We start from the raw sequence: 18,940 nt of genomic DNA on the forward strand, positions 1-18,940 counted from the left end.
CATGGGATTTTGCAGGCAAGAATACTGGAATGAGTTGCCATGCCCTCCTGCAGGGGATCTGCCCAGCCCAGGGATTGAACCCACATCTCCTGCATTGGCAGGCGGATTTTTTTTTTTTTTTTTTTTTTTTACCACTGAGCCACAGTCTAAGGCTCGGCTACCTGGCCTGAGTGGCGGGGAGCTGCGGCCACTAGAGGGAGCCAGGGCTCTGCAGGAGGCCGACAGCACCGGCGCCAAAGCGAGGGTGGGAGGAACTGCAAGGCTGCTCCCTCTGTGGGCCTCCCACTCGGTTTCTACTCTGAGTTCTGGTCCTGGGCCCCCTCTGCCATTCTGCCCAGCTCCGGGACTGGAAGAGGATTCCACCTCTGTATGGGCAAGACCCTTTTCTCTGTTTTCTTTCCCGTATCGCTGACAACTCAGCTCTTTTCAGCCAAAGGGTTTCTTGCCCCAACCTCTGTGCCTCTTTGTTCCAGAGGGGGCATCTCAGCTTTCCCTGCTCCCATGTCCCCTTGCGCCCCTTTCTGTTTCCCTTGGGGCACCCCACACTTTACTCTGGGGCCCATTGTATGCACCTTTCTTCAGTAACTCCTAGGCTGACTCCTGGCTGGAGCCATGTTTGCCAAGCTCTGCCCTCTTACCTTGATCTGTCACCTTCTCAGCGCCAACACCCCCCCCCCCCCTTCCCCGGCAAAACCCCTCAGGTACTGACTGAGGTGGATTGGGTTACATCTCCCCCTCCCTGGGCCTCCCAGGCCCCTCTCTCCACTTTCCTTATGTGCCGTTGCCTGGAAACGGGTGGATTGTGGGGAGATGGGGCCAGAGAGGGGGAGCTGGGGTGACCAATGATGGTGGGGTGTGTGTGATGCTCCCTGAAGCTGAACTGAATCCAGTCCTCAGGTCGGGGAGGATCTGGAGGGGAGAGGCCCTGGCTTCTCTTTTCACTCTCCTTTTCTTTTAGGCTCAGATATATCACCATCCAGGTCAGTGGTAAAGAATCTGTCTGCAATGCAGGAGGAGACACAAGTTCCATCCCTGGGTTGGGAATACCCCCTGGAGAAGGAAATGGCAACCCACTCCAGTATTCTTGCCTGGAGAATCCCACGGACAGAGGAACATGGAGGGCTACAGTCCATGGTGTAGCAGAGTCAGACACGACTTAGGGACGCAACAACAACATGTCACCATCCTAGCCAATCCCTTAGTGGTTAAAAAAGAAGGCAGAGCGGCTTAGCCTGGAAGGGAGTTGGGAAGAGCCTGGGCCAGGGCCCAGTGGGGGACTGAGCTGGGCAGCGCAGAGAGAGAGGAAATGCAATGGGGAGGGGGGACCTGGGGAGAGGAGGAGTCTTCGAGCAAAGTTGGGGGTGGGGAGAAGGAGCTGGGGTCCTCCTAGGATGCAGTGGGCAGTGGGTGGGCGGGGTGGAGTTGTCTGGAAAACCCTGAGGGATAAGGTGGGCCTGGGGTAATAGAGTGAGTGCCAGCTGATTCAATAGTCTGAAGAGTGGGAATTCATTCCTAGGCCAGGGAAGGCTTCCTGCTCAGGCTCCCGGCGCACAGACTCTATTTAGCACTTCTGGGTATTCCTAGAGCTTGGCTGAGCTGGGCCTGGGGAAATAGGAGGCAAAATCTACCAGTTGCTTCATAACCAGTCTCCTTCTTTCTCTGGAGGCTGGGTGGTGGTGGGAATCCCACCTTCAGGGCCCACCCTCAGCCTCAAGCCAGCCCGCTGGCACAACTACCCCATCCCCGCCCCAAATCTGGAGTGCTAGCGAGGGCTCCCAATCCCGACTCCAGCTCCAGCTCTTCCTGGTTCCCAGGCTGCCTCCCTCCCATTCGTTGGCCTTCCCAATCTCTGCTGCCAAAAATCACCCAGCGTCTTGGTGTCCTTTGTCCTGAGAGATGTTGCTGCTTGGCCTGGGGCAGGGAGAGAGCCCAGGAGACCCTGGGAGGGTGTGTGGACTGGGGGTGCTGGCCTCCTGGCTGAAGACTGGGAGTGGCTGGGGACTGTCAGGGGCAGAGGCTCCCTGGAGAGAGTCTGTGTTGGAATGGTCTCCACATTAGAATAATCGGGCACTTGAGGTTGTCTCCACATGGAGCCTAGTCCCCACCCGACCCCCCTCCCCCCCAAGTACCATGAGTGATGACTTCGGACAGATTTGAGATGGAAAATGGAGCTACCGCCAGCCAGCGGGCCTGGGGAGGGTGTCCCACTTCCATAAATGAACGTCTTCCCTCTGCCAGCTTGTCCTACTCATTCCTACGTTGCCTTCTGCTTTCCCTTCCCATTTCCACCAGCTTGTCCTCCTCACGGACTTTCCCTCTTAGGGCCACCAAAGGCCTAGACTGCTCTTTTAAATTTCCTCCTAATCGTCTTTACTTCCTCCCCACCCCCCCTTCTATCGCCCTTGTCTTGCCCAAGAAACTCTCCCCAGCTCTTTCAGAACCCGCTCCGCACCCCCGAATCCGGCCATCCCAGTCTCCCACCTTCCTCTCCCACCCAGAACCCAGTGCCCCTTGGAATCTGCATCTAGCCCCACCTCCTTTATCCTTTCTTAAGGCTGTAGTTTTCCTTCTTTCTCCACAGGACATTTCTAGACTTGTCACTCCCCCAAATTCTTATGTTCTCTGTTCTTTCCCCAACACCCATCACCCACAGACTCTTCACTCTTTCAGAAACCCATCCTCTCGTATATGTCTCCATCTTGTCGATTTCTTCCCCTCCTTAGGACCCCTAACTTCATCCCATTCTCTCACAACTGCCCCCACCCCCCACCAACAAACCTCTTCCGCTATGTGTCCGCCACAGATGCTGTCACCCCAAGCTTCTTTCCCCTGGTCACATCTCATTGCCCCCAAGAAGCTCCATCCCTCCAACCTCACCCCATCCCCGCGGCTTTGCCACACACCCACAGCCTCCCCCTCACCTCCGCCACACACCCCTAGGCCCCCCAAACTTCTCCAGCCTCCCCCATAACGGCCCGCGCCCCCCCCCTCCCCTAGCCCTCTTCCGCGCCAGGATCGCGGGCTCCCCGCATTCCGCCTCGGCGCACCCCTCCCCGCGCCCCGGGCCCCTCGGCCTCGGTCTCGGCCAGCTCGCGCGGCGCCTCCCCCTCTCCGGATCCCCTCCCCCCTCGCCGCTCGCCTCGCGCTCCCTCCCTCGCGGCTCCCTCCCGGCCCCTCTCTCCTCCGTTCCTCCGCGCTCCCTCCTTCTCCCTCTTCCTCCCTTCTCCCATCCCCCTCTCCCAAGCTCCCTCCCTTCGCCGTCCGCTTTCCTGTGCGAGTCGCCGGACGCACCGCCCAGCCCGCCCGCCCGCAGCCCCGCATCGGGCAGGGGCCTGGGGCCGGGACCCGTTTCGGGGGTACCGGCGGCCTCGGGGAGGGGCCAGGAAGGGGCGAGGGAGACGACCGCCGGGCAGGGGCGGAGGCCGCGGGCGGAGGCCGCCTGAGGGGACCGGGGATCGCGGCGGTGAGGGCTGCGCCGGGCGGGCGCGGGCGGTGGGCGGGAGGCGGCGGGTCGCAGCAGCGCAGAGAGCCGGCCGGGCCGCGGGGGCGGACGGCGGCGCGGCGGGGGCGGGTGGCGCGGCCCGGGCGTTCCGGGTGGCCTGGGGAGGCGCCGAGCGAGAGCAGGGATCGGGATTTGCTCCAGAGGCCGGCGGGCGACCGGGGCCAGGTGGGGTAAGAGGGGGGATGGGGGCCGCTCTCCGGGGGGGTCGGGGCCGCCGCCGCCGCCGTCGCGGCGGCGACTGAAGCCGGGAAGAGGAGAGGGGGGCGGGGGAGCGGCCGCCGCCGCCCCCCGGAGGCGCCGGAGCCCCGAATCCGCTCGGAGCCAGCCAGCCGTCCCGAGCTACAACCAGGTAAGCCCTGCTGCCGCCTGGGCCTCGGGCCCGCCGGGGTTCTGGTCCGCGGCTCCCCACCCCCACCCTTCCCAGTTCCCCCTCCCGCAGCTGCCGCCGCCTCCATTTGTTATTTTTCCGATCTGGTCCCCCACTGCGGGCAATGCCCGGCTTGAGGCTGGGGACTCAAGGGGTGGGGCCGGCCCCCGAGGAGGGAAGGGGGTCGGGGCACTTGGAGGATCTGGAAGGGGAAGGTGGGAGGGTCTCAGGAGGAGGGCCAATGGGGCAGGAGGGTAGGCAGGACCCCGAGACCCAAAGAGGAACCCCGAGGTTGGAGTTTGGCGGAGGAAAAACGGGGTGCCTGGGAGGGGGCTTTGGGCGAAGGTAAAAAGGAATGGAGAGATGGCAGCGAGGTGGAGCATGAGGACTCCAGGAGAAGCCCCGAAGGCCCAGAACCCGGGTGTCAGAGCCCGGGGTTCGGGGTGCCAGGTATAGAAGGGAGGTGGGAAATGGGGAAGGGGTGTGGTAGGTAGATAGAAAGGGTTTGTAGCTGATTGAGGGAGGAGATTGGAACCTGGGGAAACCGGGACTCGCTCCGAGAGGGCCGCCTTTGAGAAGAAAAACCAGGCGTATTCTGCGGTGGAAGTGGGAAGGTGATGCCTTTGTGACTCAGTTTTCTTTCCCCAACTCCGGGTCACCTCTGACCCTGTTTTTCCAATTCCAGGCGTAGGTACTTCTTGGAGAGGGGCATGTTGGGGCTCAGCAGTGTGGTTCCTCCCGCAAGTGATGAGGAAGACAGGACCCCTGGAGGGAGACTTGGGGGAAAAGGATTTCTGGGAGGGTGGCCTGGAGCGAACTGGGCAATCTTACAGGCACTCCAAACAAGTTGTGACCCCCACCCCACAGATCCCCAGAGCACCCACTGCCCCTCTAGCTGTGGTTTCTTTAAGAGGGGGTGGATCTTCATTACTGTTTTGTGCTCAAAGATTTCCCTTTGTGCATGCACTTCTCTCTACTGGGGTAGGTACTCTAAGCTCCCTTACCTGAGGGTGCCATGGAGTACTGGAGTTGCTTTGGCAACTGGAAGGGGAGTGGCTGACAGATGGACCCCTGGGATGGACTCTTGAGGGGTAGGGTCTGCCATTTTGTTGCCATGGCAATGATCCAGTGGGATGTCCAAGAGATGGGGGCTCAGAATCTTGACGGGGGCCTCAGGTTTTTACTGTGTCCTTGGGACTCTTGGCTGAGTTCTGGAGGATGTTTCTGGTGCTGCTGGTGGAGAGGAGGTTCTTCGGGGCCTCCACCATCCTCCATCCAGGTCTCTTTGGGAACAAGTAGACATATTCCTTGCAGATAATGTGTGTTTCTTCAAGTCCTTCCTCTTAGGCATGGTGGGAGGATAGAAACGCTCTTGGTCCTAGTTATACCACCCTTGGCAGTTCGTTATTAGAGACTTTAAAAAAAATATTATTTATTTTTGGCTGCGCTGGGCCTTCTTTGTGGCGTGTGGGCTCTTTTTCCTGTACATGGGCTTTCTTGAGTTGCCGTGTGCCCGCTTCTCATTGCTGCTGGTTTCTCTTGTTGTGGAGCACAGGCTATAGGGTGCTCAGGCTCAGTAGTTGTGGCATACGAAGCTTAGTTGCCCCATACGAAGTTTAGTTGCCCCGCAACATGTGGGATCTTAGTTCCCAGACCAGGGATCAAACCTGTGTCCTCTGCATTGGCAGGCAGATTCTTAACCACTGGACCACCAGGCAAGTCCCGGGACTTTTTGTATACAGTAGTCTTTTTGCTTCTTCGTGCAGGTTTTTCTCCCTTTTCTTAAACTTGAGTCTTCCTTCCCAGGTATCCCTTTTCCTCTTTCCCAGACTGTGTCCATAGTGACCCTTTCCCTCAGCCAGCCTTCCACCTTCTATTTCTCCCACCTTGTAAGCATGGCTAGGCCCTCCATGCCTGTCCCAGGTGAGAGTGGCCCAGGGGAGAGGGCTGTGGAACAGCTGGTGTGGTGGGCTTCAGGACCGGAGCCAGGAGACGTGGTTCCTGGTCTAGTCCTGGCTGCACCTCTGAGTAACTGTGACCTTGGGCAAGTCACTTCTCTTTCTTTGAGCCCTGGCCTCACTGACGAAGGGTCACAGATAAGATGGTATCTGAGGTCCCAGTGACAACTGTAGATCCTGAAGCTTAGGCCCTACCTTGTTATCTGCTGGTCTGGGCTGCACTGTTATCTAGGACTGGTTTGTTAGTCTGGAAGTTCTGGAACGATGGTGGGGGCTGGGCCTACGTTCCTGAAATGTACCCTGCAAGCCCATCCTAGAAAGCCTTGTGCCTTGAGTGTATTCCTTCTGACCTCTATTACATTTCTCCCTTAATTTCTTTTCCTGTTCTTAGAGCTCTTTTTCCTTATTTTTCATATTTCCACCTCCCCAGTCTGGCCTTTATAATTTTACTTTTGCAGTAAGGTGCTGAAGGTGAAGGTGCTTAGTTTTTTTGCAGACACACAGTAGGTGCTTTATAAATTGGAATTACAGTGACAGACTACTAGAGCAGGAAGGAAGGTAGTTAGCTCAGCTTGTAGGTGCTAAAACAGGCTCCCTGTTCAGGAATTTATGTATAACCCAACCCTATCTCCTCCTTTCTTCTGCCACTCCTCCTCCCCAGGGTCACCTACCCTTTTATGACTGCTCTTCTTCAGAGCTACCCATTGCTAATTTTATCAGATAACTGATTAAAAGTTGAGGTGGGGGAGGGGCACACTGGGCTTGCTCTGTTCTTCAGGTACCTCCATTCTTGCCTTTCCCTGCCTCACCTACAGTGAAGATGGTTCTGTGATAGGAAGACAAGTACCCTCCTTTATAGGGGCTGCCAAAAGACACACCAGTCACTATCATCTCTCTTGTGCTTTTGTTAAGATTGTTTCCCCCTTTTGTTATGTTGGGTTTTGTTCTTTGGGTTTTGGTTGGGGTGGGTTGACAGTATTAGAAAATCAATTTACACAGCAGCTCAAAAATGTGGTAATAATTGTAGTGGAAGAGAAATGGCTGGGAGACTGGGCAGAGCATCAGTTGTAAGCTCAGACCTGGGCTCTGACCCAGCTATTTTGTGACTTTAAGTAGATTTTTAGTAAGTTTCCTGGAAAAGTTAGGCTCACCCCTCACTGCATGCCTCAGGAGGGTTCAGTGGAGGTGAGTGAGAAGGAATTACTCTGTATTCCTTGGGAAAATACACTATAGAATGTGGAAATGCTGTTTCCATAGCCAGGGCTTTCAGTTCAGAGTAGGTGGCTAAGCCTGCTCCGTTCCCACCGAGGCCAGCAGCACTTCATTTGAGAAGACCTGCTAAAGTCAGTGGGTTTAAAGGTCAGTAGTAAAAAGAGACCAGAAAACCCATATGTACAGGACATTGCGAGGGATATAGAAAGGAAGAAAACAGTAAGAAAATAGTATTTTGGGGACTTCCCTGGTGGCCCAGTGGTTAAGAATTTGCCTGCCAATGCAGAGGACACGGGTTCAACCCCTGGTCTGGGAAGATCCCCCGTGCCATGGAGCAGCTAGACCTATGAACCACAACTATTGAGCCTCTGCTCCACAACAAGAGAAGCCAATGCGACAAGAAGCCGGGGCACAACAGCCCTCCTGCAGCAACCAAAAATAAATAAAAAGAAGATAGTACTTTTGCTCTCAAAAGCTCTTATGGTAAGTAACATGGAGAGATGTGACACTTAGCAGGAAACACAAGTGTAAATGAAAATTGCTGACTATGTAGATATGGATATATAAGGAAACATATAGATGTATATAGATTGGCTATGAGGACCTGGGAGCCCCTGTCTAAACCAGATGGGAGGGCAGGCTAACTTATGTATAAACTCAGAATGTTTGCTCAGTGATCTTTACTGATTTGGTTGGTAAAGTGAAAGCTCTGAGTTTTCCTCCAGGCTTAGGGGACCTAAGCACTGGAGCGGGGGCTTATGAGACTCAGAATTGAAGTTCAGCACTTTGGGGACACCTCAGTTTGGTCTTGGCATTGGTAGGGCTACGCGCCTTTGCACTGTTGAATGGGACATTGTTCTCCCACCTACTCTAATGTGAAGAAAGATTCTTTTCATATCTCAGAGACTGATCTAGGCCTTCTGAGAATTCTCCTCACCAACTTCTGATGAGAGTATAGCTAAATACTGAAAAAAGAGCATGCGCTTGGAAGTCAGGGGGATGGGGCTTGATTCTGGCACTGTCTCTAGTTCCTCACTGTGTACTCATCGCGTGAAGTTGGGCAAGTCACAATCACAATCTTTTATCCTCAGTCTCCTCACCTATATAATGGGAATAATAAGACTACCTCCTTTATAGGGTTGGGCTTCCCTGGTGGCTCAGCTGGTAAAGAATCCGCCTGCAATGTGGGAAACATGGGTTCAATCCCTGGATTGGGAAGATCCCCTGGAGAAGGGAATGGCTACCCACTCCAGCATTCTGGCCTAGAGAATTCCCTGGACTGTATAGATCATGGGGTCGCAAAGAATCGGACATGACTGAATGAATTTCACTTTCAGGGATGGTTTTAAATATGAAATGAAATTGGGCTTTTTGTCAACTAAGGGCTTGACATAAAGCACTCAATAAATCAGCTTATATTTCAGGTACATCTCTTTGTGCTCCTTTTGTAAGGCTTTGTGGAATTTCGTGTGTGCATATATTTCCAAGGGGGAAGTAGTGTGATCTCCTGAATTGGGGTGCATAGAAACATCTGTGCTTTCTGCCTTCCAGAGAGATGAAGGGGATGACATTGCCAGCAGAGGTTCCCTCACTTACAGACAGCTGGAGCGGCCCATGGGCAAGCCAGCAGTGTGTCATGGCTGGGCTGCCCACTCAGCCCCTTGACAAGTGCAGCAGTACCCCCTTCAGACTCTGTTCACCAGTTTGGAGACTCTGATGGTCTTTTTCCAACAGGCTTCACTGCAGACAGGCCCTGCAAGTTCCAGGTGCTGAAAACTCGGAGAGCCTGCTTCTTGCTTCCCAGGTCGTAGCTGGGGGAAACTTAGGGTGAAGCAGAGAAGTTTCTGTATCCAGCTGCCCGGGCAGAGGAGAATGGGGTCTCCACAGCCTGAAGAATGAAGACACGACAGAATAAAGACTCAGTGAGTAGGAGCTAAAATGAGAGACACAGAAGGCCATGGTCAGGAAAGATTCTGGCCTGTCCCCATGCCCCGCTCACCCTGGCCACCCTCCTCGACTCTTTCCTCCCTCCTTTCTTTCTCCCCCGACAGCCGAGCCTGGCTTTGAACCCCATCCTTCCGCGACAGCCACTGGAGGGGAATAGAAAGAAGGCACAGGATGAAGTGAGGTGTAATGTAGAAAACCACATCATCTGCTCACTTCCTTCTCCCTCAGATGTCAATGAGGAGTGGACGGAAGAAAGAGGCCCCTGGGCCCCGGGAAGAGCTGAGACCGAGGGGCCGGGCCTCCCCTGGCGGGGTCAGCACGTCCAGCAGCGATGGCAAAGCCGAGAAGTCTAGGCAGACGGCCAAGGTATTCTGTCCCCATGTCCTGCCACAGGATGCCCGGGCACTGGGGCTGACGGTGTATGTGTGTGTTGGGGGGAGCTTCCTGTCTGGCCGAGGGCACCGGTGGAAGTACAAGATAGGAATTTTCTTTCTAACAGAAAGCCCGAGTAGAGGAAGCCTCCACCCCAAAGGTCAGCAAGCAGGGCCGGAGTGAAGAGATCTCAGAGAGCGAAAGTGAGGAGACCAATGCACCAAAAAAGACCAAAACTGAGGTGAGAGACCCTTGTCGCCATCATGACCCATTTTCTCGACATTCTTTCACTCAAACTTTCTTTCACTCACAATTCTTACTTTAATTTTGTCTGCAACATGAGAGAATAGTCTTCTCCGAGTGCTTATGGAAGTGGTCTGTCTGGATGTGTCAGATCTTTAGGGCTCTGGCCAGAGTGTCAGGTGACCAGGCAGTGCCAAAGAGGAATGGGTAGAGCATGGGGGATTCTAGCCTCTCCCTTTCTAGGGCCTGGTTTTCAGGCAGGGTCTGGGGAGGAGATCCAGGATGAGAAGTCTCAGTAGGAGGAACGAGTAAGTAGAGCATGCAGAAGCGGTCTTTTTAAGAACCAGTGGTTTCTGGGATGTTTAATTAGAAGGGTAGATGAGATGAGAGGATGGCAGATGGGCTGGTGGAAGATAAGGATTTGGGTTCAGCTGTGGAATGGGAGGAGATGCTAGAGATGGATGTCTGAGGAAGGAACTGGTTTGCCCTGCGGGAACTCGAATGCCTGCTAGGGAGCAGCGGAGAGACTGTGCGAGTGGAGGATCCCCAGAAGTTCAGGCGGTGGGCTTGAGCAAAAGTGCTCTTCCTGTTGTGGTGCAGTGGTGTGCTGTGGATGGGAAATCATTCTGTGCCAGCAAGGCCCCAAATCCAGGGGAGGCAGGAAAAGCAAAGGCCACCACGGCTCTCCCTCTTGTGCAGCAGGAGCTGCCCCGGCCCCAGTCTCCCTCCGATCTGGACAGTCTGGATGGGCGGAGCCTCAATGACGATGGCAGCAGTGACCCCAGGGACATCGACCAGGACAACCGGAGCACGTCTCCTAGCATCTACAGCCCTGGAAGCGTGGAGAATGACTCCGACTCGTCTTCTGGCCTGTCCCAGGGCCCAGCCCGCCCCTATCACCCACCTCCACTCTTCCCGCCCTCCCCTCCACCACCTGACAGCACCTCCCGACAGCCAGAGCCTGGCTTTGAACCCCACCCTTCTGTGACACCCACCGGATATCATGCTCCCATGGAGCCCCCCACATCTCGGATGTTCCAGGCTCCTCCAGGGGCTCCTCCCCCTCATCCACAGCTCTACCCTGGGGGCTCTAGTGGGGGAGTTTTGTCTGGACCCCCACTGGGTCCCAAGGGGAGCGGGGCTGCCTCTTCAGTGGGGGCCCCTAGTGGGGGTAAGCAGCACCCCCCACCCACCACCCCCATTTCAATATCAAGCTCTGGGGCTGGTGGTGCACCCCCAACGAAGCCACCTAACACTCCAGTCGGTGGTGGAAGCCTACCGTCTGCGCCACCACCAGCCTCCTTCCCCCACGTGACACCAAACCTGCCTCCCCCACCTGCTCTGCGACCCCTTAACAATGCATCGGCCTCTCCTCCTGGCCTGGGGGCCCAGCCACTACCTGGGCATCTCCCCTCCCCCCATGCCATGGGGCAGAGCATGGGTGGACTTCCTCCTGGCCCGGAGAAGGGGCCCACTCTGGCTCCTTCACCCCATCCTCTGCCCCCTGCGTCCTCTTCAGCCCCTGCCCCCCCAATGAGGTATCCTTACTCATCCTCTACTAGCAGCTCTGCAGCAGCCGCCTCTTCCAATTCTTCTGCCTCTGCCTCTGCCTCCCAGTACCCTGCTTCCCAGGCACTGCCCAGTTATCCCCACTCCTTCCCTCCCCCGACCAGTCTCTCTGTCTCCAATCAGCCCCCCAAGTATACGCAGCCTTCTCTTCCATCCCAGGCTGTGTGGAGCCAGGGTCCCCCTCCACCTCCTCCCTATGGCCGCCTCTTAGCCAACAGCAGTGCCCACCCAGGTCCCTTCCCTCCTTCAGCTGGAGGCCAGTCCACAGCCCACCCATCAGCCCCAACACATCACCACCACCACCAGCAACAGCAGCAGCAGCAGCAACCACCACCACATCATGGGGGCTCTGGGCCCCCTCCCCCTGGAGCATATCCTCACCCCCTGGAGAGTGGTGGTTCCCACCATGCACACCCCTATGCCATGTCTCCCTCCCTGGGGTCTCTGAGACCCTACCCACCAGGGCCAGCACACCTGCCCCCACCTCACAGCCAGGTGTCCTACAGCCAAGCAGGTCCCAATGGACCCCCAACCTCCTCTTCTTCCAATTCCTCTTCCTCTTCTCAAGGGTCCTACCCGGGTTCACACCCCTCTCCTTCCCAGGGTCCCCCAGGGGCGCCCTACTCCTTTCCACCGGTGCCTCCGGTCACCACTTCCTCGGCCACACTTTCCACGGTCATTGCCACAGTGGCTTCCTCGCCAGCAGGCTACAAGACAGCCTCCCCACCTGGGCCCCCGCCGTATGGCAAGCGAGCCCCGTCCCCAGGGGCCTACAAGACAGCCACTCCACCTGGATACAAGCCGGGGTCGCCGCCCTCCTTCCGAACGGGGACCCCACCGGGCTACCGAGGCGCCTCGCCGCCCGCAGGCCCAGGGACCTTCAAGCCGGGGTCGCCCACCGTGGGGTCAGGGCCGCTGCCGCCTGCGGGGCCCTCCGGCCTGTCATCCCTGCCCGCACCGCCTGCGGCCCCCGCCTCTGGGCCGCCCCTGAGTGCCACGCAGATCAAACAGGAGCCGGCGGAGGAATATGAGACCCCCGAGAGCCCGGTGCCCCCGGCCCGCAGCCCCTCGCCCCCTCCCAAGGTGGTAGATGTGCCCAGCCACGCCAGCCAGTCGGCCAGGTGAGTGCCGGGGCGGGGGTTGGGGGTGGAAAGCGCGGGATGGGTCCCCCGTTCGTGTGATGCTTATCAAAGTACTCCAGGCCCTGCTCTCGGCCGCCAGTGGGGGTGCCGCTCGCAGGGCTGAGCGCGCGCTACCTCGGCGCCCGGCAGGTTCAACAAACACCTGGACCGCGGCTTTAACTCGTGCGCGCGCAGCGATCTGTACTTCGTACCGCTGGAGGGGTCCAAGCTGGCCAAGAAACGGGCCGACCTGGTAGAGAAGGTGCGGCGCGAGGCCGAGCAGCGCGCGCGCGAAGAAAAGGAGCGCGAGCGCGAGCGGGAGCGCGAGAAGGAACGCGAGCGCGAGAAGGAGCGCGAGCTGGAACGCAGCGTGGTGAGTGCGTCACTGTGCGCGCCTCCCGCCTCGGGGCCGCCCTCTACGCGACTCAGAGAGTTTCGAGGGGGTGGGGCCATGCGCCACCTGTCGGACAGGAGGAGCCATGGCAACCCAGGAAATGGAGACCAGAGTATTCCAGCGGCAGGAATTGCATCCCTGGGCTGAAGAAAAGAAAGGCAAGCTCAGGTCAGAGTACCCGTGGATCGTAGGAAGAGCATCTCTCCTCCGCAGGAAGAGAAGGGGCTGGGAAATCCCTGGTAGGCCGAGTTACAGTAAGCTGAGGCTTTAGGCATTCAGGTGCTGAGACAAATTAGCAGCTGAGGACCCAGACCTGCTTTGTTGACCCCGCGTCTCCCTGTGTCCCACAGAAGTTGGCTCAGGAGGGCCGTGCTCCAGTGGAGTGCCCATCTCTCGGCCCAGTGCCCCATCGCCCTCCGTTTGAGCCGGGCAGTGCTGTGGCTACAGTGCCCCCTTACCTGGGCCCCGACACTCCAGCCCTACGCACCCTCAGTGAATACGCCCGGCCCCACGTGATGTCTCCTGGCAATCGCAACCATCCGTTCTACGTGCCCCTGGGGGCAGTGGACCCGGGGCTCCTGGGTTACAATGTCCCGGCCTTGTACAGCAGTGACCCAGCAGCCCGGGAGAGGGAGCGGGAAGCCCGTGAACGAGACCTGCGTGACCGCCTCAAGCCTGGCTTTGAGGTGAAGCCCAGCGAGCTGGAGCCCCTACATGGGGTCCCTGGGCCAGGCCTGGATCCCTTCCCCCGACACGGGGGCCTGGCTCTGCAGCCTGGCCCCCCGGGCTTGCACCCTTTCCCCTTCCATCCGAGCCTGGGGCCCCTGGAGAGAGAACGTCTAGCTCTGGCAGCTGGGCCCGCCCTGCGGCCTGACATGTCCTACGCGGAGCGTCTGGCAGCTGAGAGGCAACATGCAGAAAGGGTGGCCGCCCTGGGCAATGACCCGCTGGCGCGGCTGCAGATGCTCAACGTGACCCCCCATCACCACCAGCACTCCCACATCCACTCTCACCTGCACCTCCACCAGCAGGATGCCATCCACGCAGGTGAGACTCCCTCGTCCTTGGCCAGGCCCTTTGAGATCACCTTGCACCCTGGCAGGTCATTGGGCGCTTCTCTTGCTCAGGCCTGGACTTCCCACCCCACGTCTGGCCTGAGCCGCTCTCCTGAGATTGCTGCCCTGGTCTTTGCCTCCCCAGCCTGTCTCCTCTTACCCCAGCCCTACTGCAGAGACCCTGCCCCACACCCCAGCCCCATTCAGGTCTGGCGTCTCCCCCCACACCCCATGGTAGAAGCCGGAGGTGGAAACCCTTGAAGGAGTGCGATCTTCCTCCCCTCACAGCCTCTGTCCCTGAGCCCTTCTCATAACTATTTCCTTGCTCCTCTGGGTTCACCTCTATTGTTTCTTGCCATTTTCTCCATCCAGGCAGAGGTGTTTCATGTTCCTCTCCGAATCTACAGATCTGTGACCTTCTAGAAAGCCCTGTGGCTCAGGTTGTGGGATCACAAGTGACAATGAGCTTTACCCACAATGAGTCTTTCTACCATTTTTCTAATTGTCAGAACACTGCCCCATCTAGCCTTACAATCACATTCATTCCAGGCTTCTTGTGCTCTCTTTTAAGTTCCTCTCTGTCTCATTTCCTAAACTTCCTTTTCTCTTCCATCTCCTCTCAGTAGTCCACTCCCTATTCCTCAGGTCCCTCTGAGAACTGGAATCTCCTGTCCTCTGCCATCCGTCCGTCTGTCCCTCCTGCAGTAGGGTCTTGCCCTGTCCATCTCCCAGACCCCTAGCCCCTCCATTGGGCCTTTTTTGCTTCACTGGATCACCCTGTGTTTGATCGTCCACCTCTCTTCCCAGGCATGGAGCCCTTCACCCAAATGCATGGTTTTCCCCAAACCTGCCTTCTGTTGACACCTTCCTCTTCTCTACCCTCCAGCCTCTGCCTCGGTGCACCCTCTCATTGACCCCCTGGCCTCAGGGTCTCACCTTACCCGGATCCCCTACCCAGCTGGGACCCTCCCCAACCCCCTTCTTCCTCACCCTCTGCACGAGAACGAAGTTCTTCGTCACCAGCTCTTTGGTAAGGATGGAGGTTGGGGGTGGGAACAGTCTCTCGAGAGAAAGAATAGAGGAAGTTAGGTGCTGGAATCAGTCTGATTGGGCTTGGGGAGAGATGAGAAGGTGGCGGGAGGAACTGGGAATGGAGGCTGGATGGCTGAGGCCCTGGCTGAGAGGCACAGATGTTAGGGTCAGGCTCAGAGGCCTAACCACCTCTGGCAGCTTGTAGGACTGGCTGTCACCTACGTTGATTAGTTGCGGTTCCTCTGTATGTACAGTGTCTGGCCACCTGAGTACCTCATCAGTCATGTGGCCCCTGCCCTTCCTGCCCACAGCTGCTCCATACCGGGACCTGCCAGCCTCCCTCTCTGCCCCGATGTCGGCAGCTCACCAGCTGCAGGCCATGCACGCACAGTCAGCGGAGTTGCAGCGCTTGGCGCTGGAGCAGCAGCAGTGGCTGCACGCCCATCACCCGCTGCACAGTGTGCCGCTGCCCGCCCAGGAGGACTACTACAGGTACCACAGGGTGCCTGGGACCCACCGGAGGGGATGCACCCCAGCCTGCCAGGGGTGGGTGTGGCCCCCGCGGGAGGGGACCCATCCTCAGTGAGCGGGGGGGTCAGGATGGACCTCAGTCTTTCTCCCCCCCACCCCCTACTCTGCCCGCTCTTCCCCCAGTCATCTGAAGAAGGAAAGCGACAAGCCGCTGTAGGACCTGCGATCGAGAGAGCACCATGCCCCTGCCTCTGGACCAAGGAGGCCTCTCTCCCCGCCTGCCACTCAGAGCCTCCGGGGTGCGGCTCAGGCCCCGGGCCTCGGGCTTCTGGGCAGGAGGGAGGAAGGGACAGATGCAAGGCCGAGGCTCCTGTGGTGTGCGGAGGCAGGGAGGGGGTGGGTGGGGGCAGAAAGCGCACAGTATCTTGGACCGGGTCCCTCTCCCTTGGCCCCCGACTTTCTTCCTCCCCCACGTGCAGCCCCCCCCCCCCCCACACCCGTGGCCGCTGCCCGCTCCCCACCCCTGGTGTGATTATTTCATCTGTTAGCTGTGGCTGTTTTGCGTAGCATCGTGTGCCGCCCCTGCCCATCCCCAGCCGCCCCCCCTCCCCGCCCCGTGTGCGCCCCCTCACTGCGATGTATGACCCTTGCCCCTCCCCCACATTAATAATTTATATATATAAATATCTATATGACGCTCTTTAAAGAACATCCCAAACGAAACCAACCAAACAAAAACATCCTCACGACTCCCCAGGAAGATGTCTGTGGCTGTTTCTTTGTGGGCTGTGAGGTGTGGGTGGGGGTGTGGGTCTCCGCGCAGTGACACCTCGAGAGAAAGCCGTGCGACCTCCCAGAGACCAGCCCGGAAGTGGGTAGGGACCCTGGCGAGTTGGAGAGGGGACTCAAAAAGAACCCGGGGTCCTGGAGCCCTGGCTCCGCCATAAGGGGTGCCGGGGCAAGTCCCGACCCTTTTTCCCAAGGCTGGGCAGTCAGGATGTTGGCGGCCCAGGACAGCTCTAGGGAACTACGCAGACTCGGGAGGCGTTTCTGCCACTGGTCCCACAGCTAGGAGCCTCCGGGGACCCGAATCCTTTCGGTTGAGTAGCTAGAAATAGTGATACAGCGGAGGTGCAGGGGGCGTGGCTGCAATAAGTTTAGAACCCAGGTGTCTTAACCACCCTAAAGTTGCGGGGAGAGGGAGTGGGGGGACAATTTCAAACGCCCAGAAGGGAAGGGAAATTAGAGGGCGTCACCTCACACCTCGACGCAAGACCATTTTAGGAAAGCGCAGGAGCCGCCGAGCTCTTTTGCTGCGAAGCCTCGTCCGCGTTCTTAAAAACTAAAGGGGGCGTGACTGGCTTCCTCCTCAGCCAATCGGCATCGGTTCATTTGCATAGCCCCCCCCCATCCAACGTTCATAAACTCTAGCCGCGAAGGATGTAAGAGTTCGTTAGAACACGGTCTTCCCCTCCGAAAGTCGCAGTCTGCCTCGTTATCTGTAGAGCAATAGGAGCTAGGAACCGGCCGTCGGGGCTCACCCTCACTGACAGCGGGGTTGGTGGCTATGCCGCGCGGTCTCCGGGTGCTACGCCCGTAGTGTTACAGCTCTTTTAGAATTTGTCTAGCAGGCTTTCCGGTTTACACCGGAAAGCCCCTCCCACAAAAGTCGTTATGAACAATAGAATAATATTTGGTTGGGGAACTGCTTTTTTTTTTTTTTTTTTTTTTTGTCTATGTCTTTAGTCCGATTTTGGTGGAGAAAATCTGTGAGGTTGGGTTTCTTGTCTGGAAATTTCCGGTTCTGTCTGATGTCGTTTCCTGTTCTCCTTTCTTTTTCGCCGCAAGGGCCGCGCTAGGAGCTGGTTCGTTTTTTGCCAGCTCGTTGTTGCTGCACGTGCATCTATTGTCCCATGGCGTCTGCCTCGGCTCAGTCCGCGGCCCTGAGCGCAGAGCAGGCCAAGGGTGAGAAGCCTCCCATTTGCCCGGGGGGCTCCTTTTTCGAGAAAGGCGCTGGGCGAGAAGGGTGATTGCATTTGTTGGGAAGTGGGGGTGCGCGGGGCCATCCTCTCTTCAGAGGGGTCTCCTTGCTCTCAGCGAGGAATTCGGGGGCCGAATATATCGGGTTATTACGGCTTCAGTTCACTAATCCACTGCCCTTTTCCTTGCGCTGTCGGCCGCTCGGGTCGGCCGGACTCGGATTCCCACTCGCGGCGGCGACTCCTTCCTGGGCTGCATCTATGCACAGTGGTCCTGGCCGAGGTGATCCAGGCGTTCTCGGCGCCAGAGAATGCCGTTCGCATGGACGAGGCTCGGGACAACGCGTGTAACGACATGGGCAAAATGCTGCAATTCGTGCTGCCCGTGGCCACGCAGATTCAGCAGGAGGTTATTAAAGCCTACGGTTTCAGCTGCGATGGGGAAGGTGGGTCGCACGGGGGTCGGCGGTGAAGTGGGTCGAGGAGAGGACGATGGATCTGTTGGGTCCCTGAGCCGTCGTCTCCTTTCTCGCCACACGGCGGCAGCCACAGTCTAACAGTGTTGGCGCTCAGAGCCCAGGGTCTGCTGTGAACTTGAGCTGAGAGGTTAAGTGCATGTTGTCGTTACCATTAATTATACTGTTATTCCGTTTTAAAATGAGAAATCAGGCTCTGCTAGTAAACCAGTGCTGGAGGCCACAGGAGAACTTCCTATGAGCCCCATTTTGATGGCTTTTAGTGAGATGTCTATATGACCACACACTTCTGCAGCCCCCGCCCCAAAGTGTTTCAGCTAATCTGAGGGCTGGCTAATCTGAGGGTTGTTTCTTGGGTGAGATCACCGAGTTCTCCAAGAATGTTTATTGATTCCGCCCAGCTGGCCCATGATCCTGCTGTGTCCTGGTTATAGACTGGCGATCTCGTTCTGGTGGGTACGCATCCTTTGGGCTCTTGTGACTAAACTGCTAAAATGGTTAATCTGATCCTGGGAAGCACACTGCTCTGGGATGTATTCATTCACTGCATCCCATCCGGTCGTGCCTGGTGTAGACCAGGAAATAGTTTATCCGGACCACGCAGGGCATAGCCTGGGTCTTGTTTTGAAGACAGCTACCTGGCCAGAGGGGAAGCAGCCATCCACTCCAGCTCCAGCTGCTCCCTCCTGCCATCTTGGGCACATCCGTCCCCTGTGGATGTGGACTGATGCTTCGTTCCCCTTTGCAGGTGTTCTTAAGTTTGCCCGCCTTGTTAAGTCTTACGAAGCACAGGATCCCGAGATTGCCAGCCTGTCGGGGAAGCTGAAGGCTCTGTTCCTGCCGCCCATGACCCTGCCGCCCCACGGGCCTGCTTCGGGTGGCAGCGTGGCCGCCTCCTGAGGGCTGGCCCTCCCATAACACTGCTGGGGAAGGGAAGACCTAATTGTACCGCAGGATAATAAATGTGCCTGTGACTTAGTGTTGACGTATGTTTTTTGTGACCCTGACAACCTCTATGTCCCGCCTGATTCTCTCTTGCCTTTCAGGCTGTCCCATTTCCCTGTCCAGATCTTTCCTGTGTTCCTTCAGGGCTGGACCCGCTCCAGGGCAGACTGCAGAGTGGGAGGATGGGCCAGCCCCTCAACCTCCCTGGGTGGGGTGGCCTGCACAGCCTTCACCCGCTTTGAGCAGTGGGGCTTTCTGGACTTTTCCTGAGGGCCCTGGGCTTCTGTGCCCCTGGAG

The 18,940-nt window shown here is 57.6% G+C and overlaps 2 protein-coding genes and 1 non-coding gene across 5 annotated transcripts; all 3 read left to right on the plus strand.

Moving 5' to 3' along the window:
• The first annotated feature begins 3,635 nt into the window (after positions 1-3,635).
• Positions 3,636-16,003, plus strand: ATN1 (atrophin 1). 2 transcript variants are annotated; one of them, XM_006065851.4, is made up of 10 exons: positions 3,636-3,851; positions 8,774-8,961; positions 9,215-9,352; positions 9,486-9,599; positions 10,301-12,291; positions 12,442-12,664; positions 13,036-13,732; positions 14,627-14,770; positions 15,084-15,264; positions 15,427-16,003. In XM_006065851.4, the coding sequence occupies exons 2-10, from the start codon at positions 8,935-8,937 to the stop codon at positions 15,458-15,460; spliced, it is 3,549 nt and encodes a 1,182-aa protein (XP_006065913.1). In that variant the 5' UTR covers positions 3,636-3,851; positions 8,774-8,934; the 3' UTR covers positions 15,461-16,003. The 2 variants fall into 2 exon arrangements, with proteins under 2 accessions (XP_006065913.1, XP_006065914.1); XM_006065852.4 differs by having other exon boundaries at positions 3,637-3,851; positions 10,304-12,291.
• Positions 16,004-16,665: 662 nt separating this feature from the next.
• On the plus strand, positions 16,666-18,677 carry C4H12orf57 (chromosome 4 C12orf57 homolog). Of its 2 annotated transcripts, XM_006065853.3 has the most exons (4): positions 16,666-16,800; positions 17,092-17,208; positions 17,492-17,668; positions 18,447-18,677. In XM_006065853.3, exons 2-4 carry the CDS (start codon positions 17,157-17,159, stop codon positions 18,596-18,598), a joined length of 381 nt encoding a protein of 126 aa, XP_006065915.1. In that variant the 5' UTR covers positions 16,666-16,800; positions 17,092-17,156; the 3' UTR covers positions 18,599-18,677. The 2 variants fall into 2 exon arrangements, with proteins under 2 accessions (XP_006065915.1, XP_044796953.1); XM_044941018.2 differs by lacking the exon at positions 16,666-16,800 and having other exon boundaries at positions 16,858-17,208.
• On the plus strand, positions 16,841-16,902 carry LOC112584794. The gene has a single exon (XR_003109192.1). It is a non-coding gene; the product is annotated as a U7 small nuclear RNA (small nuclear RNA).
• Positions 18,678-18,940: the final 263 nt, after the last annotated feature.

The sequence above is a fragment of the Bubalus bubalis genome, chromosome 4 (genome assembly GCF_019923935.1).
Source record: "Bubalus bubalis isolate 160015118507 breed Murrah chromosome 4, NDDB_SH_1, whole genome shotgun sequence".
NCBI classification, from domain to species: domain Eukaryota; kingdom Metazoa; phylum Chordata; class Mammalia; order Artiodactyla; family Bovidae; genus Bubalus; species Bubalus bubalis.